Source organism: Esox lucius, chromosome 17 (genome assembly GCF_011004845.1).
Source record: "Esox lucius isolate fEsoLuc1 chromosome 17, fEsoLuc1.pri, whole genome shotgun sequence".
NCBI classification, from domain to species: Eukaryota; Metazoa; Chordata; class Actinopteri; order Esociformes; family Esocidae; genus Esox; species Esox lucius.
Genome location: NC_047585.1, coordinates 38098908 through 38116373, shown reverse-complemented (window position 1 = coordinate 38116373; position 17466 = coordinate 38098908). Strand labels below are relative to the sequence as shown.

The window sequence follows — 17466 nt, the reverse complement described above, 5'->3', positions numbered from 1 at the left end:
GACAAACACATTAATAATGTAGTAAGAACATTTACATGTCCAATAGAGATTTTCTGTTCTGATGTCAACAAGTCTGGGCATATTACTGAGTAGGCACCAATCAGAGGCAGCATTTTTATGATGTCATCATGTAGACTTGTCACAAAGTATGTTACAGTATTTTTAAACTAGAAAACACAAAAGACTAAATTATTTTGATACAAAATACGGAGCCATTTTCATCAACCCTATCAAATATAAATTACAAAATCCTATTTTGTTTTTGAAAAATGTATTTGAAATACATGTATCATAAATACTGCCCATCCCTGCCAAGCATTACTTGGGATGTAACCTGGCCAAATACATCCTACTACATGGGGTATAACCTGGCCAAATACATCTTACTACATGGGGTGTAACCTGGCCAAATACATCCTACTACATGGGGTGTAACCTGTCCAAATACATCCTATTACGTGGGGTGTAACCTGGCCAAATACATTCTATTACGTGGGGTGTAACCTGGCCAAATACATCCTACTACATGGGGTATAACCTGGCCAAATACATCTTACTACATGGGGTGTAACCTGGCCAAATACATCCTACTACATGGGGTGTAACCTGTCCAAATACATCCTATTACGTGGGGTGTAACCTGGCCAAATACATTATATTACATGGGGTGTAACCTGTCCAAATACATCCTACTACATGGGGTGTAACCTGGCCAAATACATCCTATTACATGGGGTGTAACCTGGCCAAATACATCCTATTACGTGGGGTGTAACCTGGCCAAAAACCTCCTATTACGTGGGGTGTAACCTGGCCAAATACATCCTATTACATGGGGTGTAACCTGGCCAAATACATCCTATTACGTGGGGTGTAACCTGGCCAAAAACCTCCTATTACATGGGGTGTAACCTGGCCAAATACATCCTATTACGTGGGGTGTAACCTGGCCAAAAACCTCCTATTACGTGGGGTGTAACCTGGCCAAATACATCCTATTACATGGGGTGTAACCTGGCCAAAAACATCCTATTACGTGGGGTGTAACCTGGCCAAAAACCTCCTATTACATGGGGTGTAACCTGGCCAAAAACCTCCTATTACGTGGGGTGTAACCTGGCCAAATACATCCTATTACATGGGGTGTAACCTGGCCAAATACATCCTATTACGTGGGGTGTAACCTGGCCAAAAACCTCCTATTACGTGGGGTGTAACCTGGCCAAATACATCCTATTACATGGGGTGTAACCTGGCCAAATACATCCTATTACATGGGGTGTAACCTGGCCAAAAACATTCTATTACGTGGGGTGTAACCTGGCCACATATATCCTACTATATTGGGTATAACCTACCCAAATGGTGGCGCAATATACAAGATTCTATTTCAAAAGCTAACCCTCGCCTTCTAGATTTGGCAACAAACTAAAATGAGGGTGACAGAAATATAATTTGTGTGGCTCCCTGGCTTGATTGACTGAATGCATGACTGAGCTGCTCAGGAAAGATTTCAAACAGTTATGTTAATTTCGTTATCCTGCCTATTGAACCAGACAACGCTTGTATATTGGTTTGATTGTCGTCTGCTTACATAGTTTTTTTGGGGGGGATTTATAATTACATTAGAATTTATAATGACATTAGAATTTATAATTACATTAGAATTTATAGTTACATTACGATTTATAATTAAATTTTACACAATGCAGTTGATGTAGATTATTGAATTTTGTCAAGATAAAAATGTATTTATATTTTCATAATTGAGGCTTCTTTAAATGTTTGCATTGTAACATAAGAACATTTCCATAACACATCTGCGGCAATGGTGGAATGATAGTGCTTTCCCACATTTACCCGCCAAATAATAAACACTTGCTGAAAGGAGCCACTGAAGGGTGTTATTATCCCCAGCACCCTTGATCATGTTCACTTGCTCAGCTTTGGGATATGGCCAAATCATGATATTCATGTGAAACTGCAAATGCGGGGCCCAGGATTAAGTGGAGGAGGAGGGGGCCATTTTGGATCAGAATGAAATAAACGTATTGAATGTGTTGGTGATAGACACACAATAACTATATAGGTGTCTGTCATGGTTAAAGACTTGGCCCTGTCTGATCATTTCTGTGTCTGAATCACTGATCACCCCGGATGTTCAAGTAAACTCTGTTTCTGTTAAGACAAGGTACATTAATGAGAGGACCAATGTTCAGTTTATGGAAGCCATAGCTATCTCTCCAACAGTAAATGCTGAGTCAGTAGATGTACTCCTGGATAATTTCTAGGCCAAAATATTGAATGTCATGAATCGTGTTGCACCGGTAAAGGTAAAGAAAACTATGAGTAAACAGTAAACTCCATGGGGGACCACCATGATGGTAAGCGCCCTGAAAAGAGAATGTAGGAAAGCAGAGCGAAGGTGGAGGAAAACTAAACTTCAAAATCACTATGACAAACAAAGCCTTTGTAGCTTCAACTATCCGTTACGCAGGGCCAAACAGCAACATTTTTCACAGAATGATCAACAAGAATATCAGAAATACCCGCAACTCTATTTGACATGGTCGACAAGCTTACAAGCCCCCTAAAGCAGATAGCACCAGAACTCATGTCCACTGTGAAATGTAATGAATTTACATGTTTCTTTAGTGATAAAATTGAAAGTATTAGACGGACCCTCAGAACTACAGTCTAACAATGACACTGTCCAATTCCTACGACAACCAAGACATAACTCGGTTATTATGTCAAAATATAATGCAATTGATCAAAAATCCCTAGAATAAACAGTTCAACATCTTAAAGCTTCCAGATGTTGTCTTGACACATTGCCATCAGACGTTTTTAAAAATTTTTTTAACTCTATAACAATGGATATACAGCAAATAGTTAATAGTGCTCTGCAATCAGACATTTTCCAAATGTCTCTAAAAACAGCTGCCATTAAGCCCCTATTAAAAAAGAGAACACTGGATGCATCTATAATGAACAACTATAGACCTGTATCAAATCTCCCTTTTATAGCCAAGATCATTGAGAAGGTTGTCTTCAATAAACTTAGCAGTTTTGTGAACTCAAGCGGTCTCTTAGACAAATTTCAGTCAGGCTTCCGACTTCACCACAGTACTGAAACGGCCCTGATAAAAGTTTTAAATTATATATGGCTGAATACTGATTCAGACAAAGTAACAGTTCTGGTTCTATTAGATCTCAGTGCAGTATTTGACACTGAAGATCATAAAAAACTTCTAGATAGGCTGGAAAATTGGGTAGAACTCTCCGTGACAGTCTTTAATTGGTTCAGTTCTTATCTAGATGGCCGGAGTTACTTTGTCACCATTGGTAATCATGAATCTGATAGGGAGGCTATGACGTTCAGAGTTCCACAGGGATCAGTTCTCAGACCGCTTCTGTTCAATCTCTATATGCTACCTCTGGGCCAAATTCTACAGAAAAAATACATGAACTACCATAGCTAGATGATATTCAAATATATATGGCTCTTGAACCGTATGAAAACAGTTCAATAGACTCTCTGTGTCACTGTATAGAGCACACAAATACCTGGATGAACCAACATTGTCTACAACTAAACCAAGATAAAACTCAGATTATTGTGTTTGGCAACAAAAATAAAAGAACTAGTATTAGTAAAGAGCTGGATTCTCTGGCCCTTAAAACCAAGGATCAAGTGCGTAACTGTAACGATCCCAGCTTGAGGGGACTGTTCCGCTTCGTGTTTTCTGTTCGTCCTTGACATGTCTTGTCCTTGTATGGTCTTTCCTGTTCTTGTTTCAGTAAATCAGTATATTCCTTTCACCTGTGTTTAGACCCCACCTGTTTCTGTTCTCCTAGTTAGTCTGTGTATTTAGTTCAACCATTTTCTCTCTGTCGGTCATTGTGGGAATGTGCGTGTCGTGTTTCTGTGTCCCTGATTCCTGATTCCTGAGACCATTTGTGCCCGACACTCTGTTTTCTTTGCTTTTGTGTTTATTAAAAGACGCCTCAATCTCTTTCTTTGAGCGTGACAGTAGTCTTGGTGTTCTGATAGATACAGACCTCACATTTAACAGTCATATCAAAGCGGTCACCAAAACAGCATTCTACCATCTTAAAAATATAGCCAGAATCAAGGGCTTGGTGTCCCAAAAAGACCAAGAGAAGCTCATCCATGCTTTTATCTCTAGTAGGGTTGACTACTGTAATGGCCTCTTTACTGGACTCCCCAAAAAGACTGTAAAACAGCTGCAGCTCATTCAGAATGCTACTGCTAGAATGTTAACCAGGACCAAGAGAACAGAGCACATCACTCCGGTTCTTACATTTTTGCACTGGCTTCCAGTCAGTTACAGAATAGATTTTAAAGTGGTGTTTTTAGTGTATAAATCACTGAATGGTCTAGGCCCTGAATACATGTTTGAAGAATATAAACTGAGCAGGGCTCTTATATCCATGAACTCAGGTCAGCTAGAAGAACCCAGAGTCCAAACTAAACATGGTCAAGCGCGTTTAGCAGTTATGCTGCACACAACTGGAATAAACTACCAGAAGATCTTAGGCATGCCCCAAACGTATACATTTTTAAATCCAGGTTAAAAACACTTATCTTTTTCACGTGCCACTGACAGAGCACTTAAACTTAACCACACTGTTTAGCCTTACAGCTTTTATAGCTTCCTAGGTTTTTATCCCGTTTTATTGGACTTATTTTATGTTTTATCTGTTTTTAAGCTATTGTATTAAAGACATGATTATTATGATGTATTTTATATTTCTTTCTTTGATTTATTTAGTTATGTTTCTTTTACCAATCATTTTCTGTAATGCAAGTGCTGGTGCTATCAGAGGAATAACCTCAGTGTAAATGTAACAATCTGCAGATGACGGATAATGCAAGTTCTTGTGCTGCTGTTTAGACATCAATGTAGGGTGTTATCTCACAAAAGGACTGACGAGTTCATCTGAGCGCTGGAGCGCGAGAATTGAGATACTGGGGTGGTTCAGTATACAGTTATGGTAACTGTAATTCATTGTGGATGAATATAAAATGCATGTACAGCCATGGCATAAAAGTCCCCCTGGAGACAGTCCCCCTGGAGACAGTCCCCCTGGAGACAGTCAAGTAAGACATTGATGCAAAGATTTTCTCACAAAGGGACTGACGGGTTCATCCTAGCCTTGGAATGCGAGGATTGAGATACTGCGGTGTTGAAGTTCATGTACAGTCATCGTAAAGCTCATTGAATTGCTTCTATGTACGAATTGTGCTATATAAATTAAATTGCTTGCTAAGTTAAGTCATTTTTAAAACAATCCCTCTTGACTGACAGGAGGGCACACATTTCGCGGGTGGCTGACAGAAACAGTGCCCTCTGGTTTTTGTTTAATGAAAATCTACTCCAGAAGGGGACAGAGATTTTGTCAGTTACTGGCAGAAAACGATGCCTTCTTGATAACTGAATCAACATCTAGTACAGAATGGAATAAACCCATTCAATGTGTTGGTGAAAATGATACACAACAACAGTGTAGGTTTAGAACTTATTGGAACCATCCCTCTTGATTCTGACAGAAATTATGCTCCCTTGTTTGTTGAATCATAATCTATTCTAGAATGACATGAAACACTTGAATGTGTTGGGGAGAGAGTGACACACTAACTGCATAAGTTTAGTATTTTTTTAAACAACCCCACTTGATTGACAGAGTGGCACTGATTTCCCTGGTGGCTGACAGAAACGGTTCCCTCTTGTTTATTGAATGAAAATCTGCTATGCATATCTATGGAACAATCCCAATCAAATGTGTAGTTTGGTTGGTAGAGCATGGTTCTTGCCATATAGATGGTGGGTTTGATTCCCACATGGGACAGTATACATTTTGCCATTTTTGGAAAATTACATCTTGTTTTACCAGGGGACACAGATTTCCCCTGTGACATAAGATTATTTCTGCTCAAATGAGCAGTGGCAGACGGTGGCAAGCAAAATCTCTCTTCCATGTTCTAGTTACAAAAATGTAACAATTCACTCAATTTATTTTTAAGTGAGAAGCACGCACTTAATAGTTTAGGGAATCCTTGTGCCATCCTTGTGCGATTTTGTTATTTTTAAAATATCAAAATCGTTTTGACAGCTGCTGTAAGATGGTTTACCAAATGTGAAAGTAAATCGAGTGTTAAATGTGCTGTTGCTGTGATTCAAATAAAATGTGTGAGCAGATCCGAGATATCCCTTTTAATTAATTAAAACAGAATTTTCTTAATGATTTAGTTGTTATTGGGGCGTACTGAAATGAGTGCTGCACGTGACCTCCCGTCACAATTGAGAATTTAAAAGTGACATTTTGCTTATTTTATTATACTACTCATTTTATATCTTTTTATTTAATTCATACTTTTATGTTTTTATTAGCAACACCATGCAGCACCATGACATCAAGTGATAAAAGGGATTTTCTTCAGTGTAGCCCAAGATAATATTATTTTCAAGACATGTGAGTGGCATATAAACAAAAGTGAGCCTTCCCTTCCCATTTAAACAGAGAGAACCCCGCATAGTGTTTGTTTATCCGGAGATATGTCGTCATGACATGAAAACGTGACATCAAACAGGAACTATAGAAAGAAAGGCGGACAAATCAAGATGGCGTTCCACGATGAGGCAGGAAAGAGGTTTCGATTCCAGTAAAACGTATTGCTTGAGAAAGTTTAAATGTGCATTTGTGGGGAGGTGTAAATACGTTTTTGGAGAAGCTAGACGGCGCAGATACTGGTAAGAGATTTAAGAAAGATGTAATTTCTATTTTCTTTCAGGGGCGGTGGCAGAGAGGGAGTGAACGAGACAGTACAGTCACTAACTGTGTGGTAGGCCACCAAACTAGCTAACAAGCGACTGGGCTACCCTACAGTATATAACTAGTTAGTTAGCAACGATGTGGACTTCGGCACTTATTGTACTCACAGCAACTATCTATCTGGTTACATAGTTATCGATTTTCATATTTGTCAGACTATTGACGTAAGGCCAATTACCAAACCTTTACGTGTCGGTTATTTCGTGTCACACTTAACGTTTGCGAGCTAGCTATCCAACTCTGCAATAGTTAGCTACAGTCAAGTAGCTACTGTTTACAGTCAGTAGCTAACTAATTCGTAGATGAAATATTCGTTTGCTAACTCGCCTGGCTGTCTACGTCGCCGTCCTTGTTACATTGTAATAATGTTTCTTCTTTTGGCTTATTAGTCTTTAAGTTACTTGTCAGGTGTTTTCTGAGCGCCCAGCCCCCCTCGCATTGATCGAATAAATCATGAAATATGTGATTCGGCTGACAGCTAACGTTAAGCTAGCTAGTGACAGACTAGTAGTTAGCTGTCAAATAGTTGGTAGCAGTAATTCCTTAATTTTGTCTCCATCTTCGATCGCTAACTACGTTTTCTGTTAATGTCTTTATATATTGCATATTTGTAATTAATTATCTAGCAATTTAAACATGTAGCTACTCTTCTTAACCTCTGAAGTAGATGAGTCATGCAAGTGTGTGTCGTTCATATGAAATTAGGGCAATTCCACGGTTTAATAATGACACTGTCGAGCCAAGTCGGAGTATGCTGCTTGGATATCAACCGCTACGCTATGTGATCAAGTGTATATTAGTAAAACTACTTTCACTCCTGTAACTAGTACCTCTACCGATTTCTGCATGGCAGCTAGAATAGACCGCAACGACAATAGCTATTTTTTCTAATCTCTTGTTCGTGTAGTTGCGGGAGGTTTCATAGTCTGACAGAAAAGTGAATTACCTGGTACTGTAACAGCAAAAACACATCTCGTCAACTCGGCTTTTAGATAATCTCTGTGGACTCTACCTACCGTCTACGGGGTTCATTTATTGGTTTCGGTTTGACATACCTTCTCATGTATTCTTTAGAAATATTTGAGTCTGTGTCACCCCATTAACGTGGAATTGCAAAGGCAAATAACATGGCAATTTGTGACCTAACTTTCAGTTTCATGTCTCACACACGTATTAGCAGAGATTACTTTTGATGTAGCAAAAGGCTTGTGGTTTGACCCCTGGACCTTTTAAATTAATTAGTAAAGCAACTCAGTACTTTTATGGTGTCATTTGTTATTTGGACAAATAATCCAGAAGCATATTTTTCATCCCAGTGGCCATTTCACTTGGACATCTGTAATGCTAAAGCTTGTTTGCATGTTGCTAAAGCAGCGTTCAGCAATGGCTCAAGTCAAATCTGAAACAATACAGCGTTTGTATTCATAATACCTGTGATTGTAGTGCTGCGTGAACAAGAATGGACAGATTGCTGGTTTGTGAATTCTTGTGGAATCAGCGGAAGCAAATAGCGTTTGATCAGAGACAACTCATCAGAAGAGAAAGAGGAACCTCCTAACACTATGACAGATATTGTTGTGGGGGGGGGGGGGGGTGGTGTGTAACAGATTTTCTTGGTCTGAAAGCCTAGGCTGTTCCCTGGAAGTTTTGAGAGGGCTGACAGAACATTGCTACTCTAGCTACTCTCTCGCCACCTGACTGATTTCCCATAGTCCGAGATGTTATGTTGTTATGGGGTTACTCTAAGTGGAGATTTTCTTCTTTCACCCTTCCATCTCGTTTGGATTTCATGCTGTCACTCATGCTTAATACTCTACTGCATTCATACTCTGTTTATTAGGTATACTGCTATTCTCCTACAGACAGTGAGTCACATGCCTGTGACTTACAATATAAAGCAAACCAAGCAGACAGACTTGAAGGGTTTTGTCACTGTTAGGCTGGTCATTAGTATGGTGAAAAAAAGTGAAGCAATTTTGGTATGATCTTTTGTGCCAGTCCCGTCAGTTTCAGACACAACAACACATCTAGTCAGTGGCAGTCATGCGGGTGACATTTGATGTCAAAGTTGAGAACAAGAGGAAGTGGCTTTAGTGGGCATGCAGATACAAACAAAGGACAATTTAGAGGTTTAAAAATTCTGCCTGGCGTGACGATTCTTGGTTCAGTTCTCTAAACTGGCCTGCACAGTCCAAAGACCTCCACCCGATTAAAGGATCTTTGGGATGAGATTGAATAGCATCATGAATGTACTGCCAATCAGACTAAAGCAACTGCATGATGATGTTGGATCAACATCCCTGTGGCATGTTCCAGACACCTTGTAGAATCCATGCCTTGAAGAATTCTGGCTGTTCCCCAAGAATTCCATCTTATTTCGGTAAAGGGGTCCGACACTAGTAGATGCTAGTTAGCAGGCCACTGAGTGGGCATCACCACCAGTTACACTTTTGTATGTACTATACAAAATCCAGACACACGTTCATGTCAATTGATAAGTGTATCCGAACTGTTGCCTGGTAGTGTATTCTTAAACTGTATTTTTAATGGCTTTGCTTGTTCCACTGGTCTAGACTTTCCATAGTGCCAAAGTCAAACTTTGACACCAAGATCTTGCCCTCTTTTCTTTCCGAAATAGCGTTCTGTTTCTGAGCCACTCCGATCTCCCAAAGATACTCTTCCACCTCAATGACATGGAGCTGCTGTTCCTCCTGGGGAAACCCAGCCCGCTCTATGACCTCTGTGATCTTTCTGTCACAATGTACCACTCAGTGTTGCGCGGAGAACTTGTCCCTAAACAACACCCTGTCCTGTTTGTCAGAATGAGAACAGGGACTCGTTCCTGGTTCATGCTGTGCAGCATCCATAGAGTATGACCTTTCCTCACTGAGGAGGCTCCATGTGGTTACTAAACTGGCTTGGCTCCCCGCTTGTTCAGGCAAGCCCTGCTCCAGTTAGCATACAGAGCTTCTTTCTCCACTCCCGTTTCTATGTCTTTTTATTTATTTTAAAGGGGAGTGGACACTCTCCTTACTTGTCTTATTTTTTTAAGGCTTTTTATTGAAATTGGGCTTCACAGGGAGACGGTGAAGTGGAGCCGTAGGGTTAACAGCAGAGATGGGTCTTGATCCCATGTCTCTGGGCACATTTATTTGTTAAATGTAATAATATCCTAATGGATCTGGATGTGATGGAAAATAATTGGTAATTTCTTAGCTTTAGAACCTTGAATATTCAGCATGTTTTGTTCAGTCTCCAAAAAAAGCTTGTTCATTTCTTGAGACAGTTATTATTTTTTTTAAACATGCTAACGTTTTTGGATTATATGAAGTGTCATTGCATTTTTTTTGTCTATTCTCTGAGTTATTTAATTAGTGGTTGCGCTGAAATGCGAAGTCGTTCACGCCTGAGACATCCATCTCATTTATAAGCCCTGCATGTGTGTTTTACAGACTCTAAATGGCTGCGAGGAAGTCTGATATCCACAACAATGGTGAGTGTGTCTTCAGCCCTTCAGCCTGGCATTTTATTCTCAACCCATTTGCATGATGTCTGGTTATTGAGGCCTTGTCAACCTGTTTTTCCAGGACCCGTCAGTTACCTTGATGATGTTCCCTTCAAAATCAATGAGAAGTTTCGCTGCCCTGCCAAAGTGGGGCTTCCTGTTGGCTTCTGCTTACCGGACTGTGGGTCTGTGCTCACCAACCTTCAGGTAAGTCTTCGTTTTCTCTTCTGGAAGTCTTCCATTTTCTGGGGGGGCGGAGTCTGAAGAATGGGTCATTTGAACCTGGGTTGCATATATAATGTGAAACTCATTGTCGTGAAGAGGTTGTGTGATGGTTTCACTCTGACGTTGTCTTCTCACTAACAAGTCTTCCTTGCCGTCTCGTCTCCGGCCCCTGCAGTATGACTTCTCCCTGGAGAGGCGGAGCGTGCGCTGGGGAGCAGAGCTGGCCGAGGCCAGGGCGGCCGAGGTCCGGGCTGAGCAGGCGGCCAGGGCGGAGGTAGAGGGCAGGGCGCAGTCGCCCCCTGCCCAGGACCACGACGGGGGCTCGGCTGACGGGGGGCGAAAGCGACGCCCCGCCGAAGAGCAAGAAACCCTTCCGCCTGCGATGAACCCACTGATGGCCGGCCTGCGCCACAACGCCATCCTCACCCCACTGCCGGCGCCTGCCAGGCAGAACGCGCCCAGCGTCCCGGTGCCACAGTACCTGAACCTGGCAGACTTTGAGCGTGAGGAGGACCCCTTTGACAAGCTCGAGCTGAAGACACTAGACGACAGGGAGGAACTGCGCAACATCCTCCAGAGCCAGCCACAGCAGCCCCCGCAGTCAGTCTCCCCCCCGGAGGCGCCCCAGCCCAGGCCGGCGTCCCGAGGCGGCACACCCCCGCCCCAGGTCCCTGCCACCGGCCCCCCGGCCAAGACGGGCTTCGCCCACAAACCCAACGGGCTGGTGACCCTGTTGGACTTGGACAAAGTGGGGGGTCTTGTCCTGGGACGGACGATGGACCCCGACCGGCCCTGCAACATCCGCTCTCTCACCTTCCCCAAGCTGTCTGACCCCGGGGACTCGCCGCGTGACCCCATGTGTCCGGTCCCGGCACCGCGTAGCCTCGCCAATGGCAGCCCGCCGGCACCGCAGTACAAGGCAGAGGAGACGCCGGTTCACATTCTGCAAACCCATAATGGGGCACCAAAGCAGGTTGGCAACCGTGCCGTTTTAGTGGACCCAGCTTAGTTTGAATTACAAGACACGTTGCCCAATTCTTTTAATTTCCTGAGTGGCCTAGGAAGTTTCTGGACCAGGGGGGAGCGAGCTACAAAAACACCCTTTCTTCTCCTGTCTTTTTCTTCCTAGGTAGATGCAGGCCGCCCACGTCTCCCGTGTGGCGGGGAGCTGCTGAGCCTTTCCCCCAGTGAACGGCAGTGTGTGGAGACCATTGTGGCCATGGGCTACTCCTATGAAGGGGTCCTGCGGGCCATGCAGAAGAGGGGCCAGAACGTGGAGCAGGTGCGCCCCTCTGCTGTGCGTCCTCCAGGCCACGGCTGTCTAGGTCCCATTTCAAAATAGAGATCTGTTATAAAGAAAGTGTGTGTGGTGTGTGTGTGTGTGTGAGAACTATATAACAAAAATGGGCCTTAACTCTGGTTGCATGCGAGGGTTGACTGATGGGCACTTTCTGTTCCTGTCCCCATTCTAGAGAAGGCCTTTTTTTTTTTTTTTGCCTTACATTTTAGGCCTGTGGAAAAGGTTACAATTATTGTTAGGCATTACTGGTTTAGGGTTAGTAGAAGTTGGATTTTTGATGTTCATCCAACTTTGGTGTCCCAATTTAAGCTGTGAACATTGGTGTGTGTGTGCTTGGTATTGCAGAAAGAAGGTTTAACAACTTCAGGGTCTCCTAACCCCCCCCCCCCCCCCCTAAACTAAATGGTAGTATTCAACAGTACGTCACACTTGTAGTGGTAGGCTCAAAATATAGCCAATTTATTAAATTCATGATGACAAAGCACTGAGTTTTAGATATTTTATTTGTAGCTGTAACTTTGTGGGAGCAAAAAAAACAGGATAAGATCATAAGAACTAGTAGGTAGCGGGTTTAGTTCAGAGAATTTGTTGCTATGGTTTCTGATTAGGCTATAAAGCCCCTCTGGTGCCTGCCTTTTGTGATCATGTGTGAGTTCACATCATGTAGCTTTTGAAGTCTAGCAGGTAGCAAAATGAAGAGGGTGGTTGTGAATAAATGACTTACATTTATCCTGTGTTTTATTGTCTCAACACCATCCACCAAGTTGCTTTAATGCATCAACACTGACAGCATTACACAGGGTTATTACAGTTGTACTGCTAGGGGCTTGTTAACAGTGAATATACATTTGCTAACATTATAATGACACACAGTGGTAGTTGTTAAGTCATTATTGGCTTCTTTGTTACTTGTGACACCACCTACCAAAAACAATCTGGTCTTGAACTAGAAAACGACACTTCCAGCTCAGCCATGTTTGTAATTCTGTGACTCAGGTTCTGGAGTACCTGTTTATCCACACGCGTCTTTGTGAGCGGGGATTTGATCCCAGTGCTGTAGAGGAATGCTTGGACATGTACCAGTGCTCTGAAGACAAGGTGAGTCCACCGTAGTTTCATCTCCGTCACACGGACTGATTTGTGTTTAGCAGACGCAGATATGCCAGTCACGATTAGTCAGCTATTGCTTTGACTCATCTTGAGAGGCTTACTGGTGGGGATTCACTTCCTATTTTCACAGAATTTGGATATACCAAATAATGTGTAGCTCTCCTCACGGTCATTAAGATTTTTTTCCCCCTAAACAATAGGTTTAAACTATAACGATAAAAAACGGCCCATGACAGGAGTTCCCAGTTACATGTTCTGAATGGTTCCCCCCCCCCTCCCCCCCCCCCCAGGCTTTTGAGTTTCTGTCGCTGATGACTCGGTTTGGCGAGATGGGCTTTGAACGGGACACCATCAAGGAGGTGCTGCTGGTGCACAACAATGACCAGGACAAGGCCCTGGAAGACCTGATGTCCCGTGCCGCAGCCAGTTGATCCGCCCCTCCTGCCATCCACGCACAGTCCCACTGGCTGACTTTGTCCCTCCTCCCACACACATCCACCCGCCCCCCCCCCTCCACGTTACACTCCAACCCATACAGCTCGTGACCCCACCCAAGTGGCCCACTCATAAAACAGTGATCCAAGAAGAACGACTCCCAAGAAAGAGCGCAAACTTTCCCCCGCGCACACTTCCATTAACGATGCACACTTGTGGCAGTGTGGAGCGGAAGCCAATAGGTATAAAAGAAGAGAAGTGAGAAGCTGCAAAGTGAGTACGTTGGGCTTGTCGTTGACCGCGCCATGGAGCCCTTGCCTGTTTTAGGTTTCCTAGCTTTTTGATCATAACAGTTGGAATGGAGGTGTGAACTTCCTGAAGAACTGGTGACGTGACGTTACCCAGCATTTCGGGGTATGGTGGTGCGTGTCTGGCTGTGAGTGGCACAGGGGGAAGGGACAGCGGAATAATGTATCCAGGATTGGGAGGAACCACTAGCTTGGTTCGACTTACTACCGACACACAGTGGACACACCCAGCTAACTAAGCTGCCATCTTCCACTGCTCAACGCAGGCCTTCTAATTGGCGTAGGAGAGGGGGGTGCCAAGCAGCCTGGCTGGGACTAACGGACCGACCGACACCAGGACCTAGAAAAAATTTAAAACAGAAATGACGTATCAACGTAGAACAGAGAACTGACTCCCGAGAAGTGCCCTCTCTGTTCCCGCGACTGGCGTTCACTGATCTTCTGTCTTTCCTCTGTTGTTTTGCTTGTTGATTTGTCTGTCTGTTTCAAAAGGACACATTCTCTCTCTTTGTGAGTCCTTTTAAAGATTTCTTTGCTTTCTGTTTTAGGAACTGCATTAACAGAACCTTGAAAGTGATAATATAGCAGGTTCTACGGTCCAGTTGTTCCTCCTGCTGTGGAACAGACTGACGAGAACAAGGGAGAAAGCGATGGGGAACATTTAAAAATTTTTTGGCAGAAAAAGAAACATGTACAAAGACTCTGATGTGTTATGCATCTCACCAACATAGATATTGACCTATTTAAAACCACGCTGACATTTAATAAAGCGATAGTGGGAAGGTAAACAGATAAGCACAAAAACATATGCTTGTAGTGTTTGAAACAGTCCCCAGTGATTTTGAGAAAAATTATGGAAATGTTAAGTTTAGGTTGTTCTGCAACCAAGAATTGTGTGCAATATATGTTTTATGTGTGACTGACTGGCACTTTTTTTGAGACCCATTGAACTTTGGGCATCCCTGAGAGATCTCAAATTGATTGCCTTTGCTGGAGACACGCTCACTGGAGGAGTAAGGTTATTATAATTTTTTTTGCTGTTATTTAACTCCCTCATTACTGGAGAATAGGCTCCACTATCAACTATAATTATGGTATCTGACTGACTCATCTCAGTTATGCAGACTAATGGGTTTTGGTTATAGGAATTGGACAGGCAAATCTTCAAGAATGGATCAAAAGATCTGACAGGTTATTAGTTACATAGTAACCAAATTCATGAGGGTGCTGTTTTATGTTGTAATTGTACTTGATATAGCTGCACCTTGTATTGACCCCTTTTAAATTAATGACCTGTGTAGATCAATCTACAGGTGTCTTCGGAAGTGCCGTGATGACACTCCATTTCATGTGAAAGGGTAACTTGCCCGCTCCCAACCAAGCAGCCAGTCACACTTCAAGGTTACTTTCTTTGTGTTAAGATGAGAGAATGTCTTTAGAACAAGTCTTGATCGTTTTCCTGGTTGTCAAGGTGATCCTGTGACATGTTACGTGACTAGGGGCTAAAATGTTAAGGCTATATAACGTTACCATAGAAATGCTTAGTGATTTTATCTAGTTCTGCCCTTTGAACACATTGAACAAAAAAATGTTACAGAATAGCCTGTTAAGAGCGTATGCAGAGTTTGATGTATTTGAAAAGTTGCGTGCGTGCCGCGGTCTTGGCGGTGTGTGTTCCGCTCATCCCAGAAAAAGCCACTTGTTTGCCGATACCAAAAAAACAACATTATGCATTTAACCATCTCAGATTCCATGAAGTGTCATTTAATTCAGCACCTAAAACTCAACGCCAACTTGAGACCTTGCTTGGAACTGAAGTTAAACTTTACCCTTCTGATAGCTGATGCAGTTCCTTTTGACACAACTGGCTTAATTGGGTATTGGGGGCGTAGCAAGCCAAACCACACAGAACTCTGGTTGAGGAAAGTCCTGACCTGCACTGTGGCCATTGTTGGTTCGAATCCTTACTTGAGATCTGGGGTTTGTAGTGTGCAAAAAAAAAGTGATTGAGAGGTGAGTTTTCTTCTGAATCGGTTGGCAATTCTTCAATGTGATTAAAATTACACATCTTTTCAATGGCGTGGTAGTTAATACTTATATCGGCAGGTTTTTTTTGTTAACATTTTTGGGGGAAATGCGTAATTAGTCCTTTAAAGAGGGTTTACAGTTACATTTAGTTCTTTGTTCTTGATTATGCCAAACCCACTGTTTTAAACCGCAAGTGCTGATTGTCTTGAAGCTGTGGTATGTGCGAGACCTAACACCACGTGTATGACAAAAAAGATTTCGCTGTTTTAATTGCACTAGTAGCCAGTTAAAGATGGCAGCAAAGAACTTCGGGGTTTGTGGTATATGCTAAATACACCACAGCTAGGGGCTATACAGCATCTAGGTGGAATGCTATACTTAAGAACAGACCCTAGCTGTGGTAGATTTACCACACACCACACCCTCTTGTCATATTGCTTACGGTGCCTTTGGAAAGTATTTAGACCCCTTCACTTTTCCCACATACTGTTGTTATAGACCTGATTAAATATTATTTTGCAATAAATCTACCCCAAGTACCCCCACAACGGAAAGTGAAACGGTTTTTAGAAATGTATGCTAAGTTAATGAAACAAATACCTGAAGTACAGAATTGTTTGGACCCTTTGCCATAACATTCCAAATTGAGGTCATATGTATCCTGTGTCATTTGATCGTCAATTGATGTCTCTAGAACTTGATTTGATTCCACCTGTGGCAAATTCTATTTATTGGAAAGGATTTGGAAAGGCAGATACCTGTTTATATAATCAACCACATTTCACAGTTGATGTCAGAGCAAAAACTTAGCCACAGAGTCCAAGGAACTCTCTGTAGACCTTGAGGCATAGCTCAAGGGAAGGTTATTTAAAATAAAATAAAATAAATTATGAATGCACTGGAAGTTCCCAGGAGCACAGTCGGGTACATTATGAAATGGAAAAGGTTTGGAACCACTGAGCCTACCTAGAGCTGGCTGTCTGACAAAGTGAAGTTACTGGGCAAGGAGGTCAGGGAGGTGACCACAAACTCAATGGCTGCTCTAAACGGGCTTCAGAGTTTGGAAAACCTGCCAGAAGGACAACAATCTGTATAGCACTCCATCAATCAGGCCTTTATTGGTAGTGTCAAGGAAAAAGCCACTCCTGAGTAAAAGGCAAATTACATGCTTCCTGAATGACTGAGAGCATGAGGGGGGGAAACATTCTGGTATGATAAGATCAAAATCAAACTTTCAGGCCTGAATGCCAAGCGCTATGGCAGGTGAACTCTAGGTGCAGCTCATCTCCTTGCAACTTCCATCCCTTCAGTGATGCATGGTGGTGGGAGTATCATGCTATGGGGATGATTCTCAGCGGCAGGGACTGTGGAACTGGTAAGAAATTACGACAGGATGGTTTTAGATCTAGGGCAGATAGAACCTCAGACTGAAGTGTAGATTTAGCTTTCAGCATGAAACATTTTTGAAACAGCCACGACAGCGCTGCGGTGGCTTTGAGAAAAGTCTCTAAAAATGATTTAGTGGCTCAGAACAATTGGAAGTGACAAGAATGCAAAGAGATTATTGCTCTAAAAACTATTTTTTTATAACTATAACGGACTAGTGGATTGGTCAGCTAAAAGCAACATCACAATGGTATCAGTCAGGGCATGTGAGCCATATGTTCATATTCAGTTATAAACTTAGACATCAG

General features: G+C 42.5%; 1 protein-coding gene across 1 annotated transcript; it reads left to right on the top strand.

The window, feature by feature from the left end:
* The first annotated feature begins 6554 nt into the window (after positions 1-6554).
* On the top strand, positions 6555-15820 carry ubap1 (ubiquitin associated protein 1). Its single transcript, XM_010880847.3, has 7 exons — positions 6555-6779; positions 10314-10354; positions 10449-10573; positions 10767-11564; positions 11721-11873; positions 12888-12989; positions 13292-15820. Exons 2-7 carry the CDS (start codon positions 10321-10323, stop codon positions 13430-13432), a joined length of 1353 nt encoding a protein of 450 aa, XP_010879149.2. The 5' UTR covers positions 6555-6779; positions 10314-10320; the 3' UTR covers positions 13433-15820.
* Positions 15821-17466: the final 1646 nt, after the last annotated feature.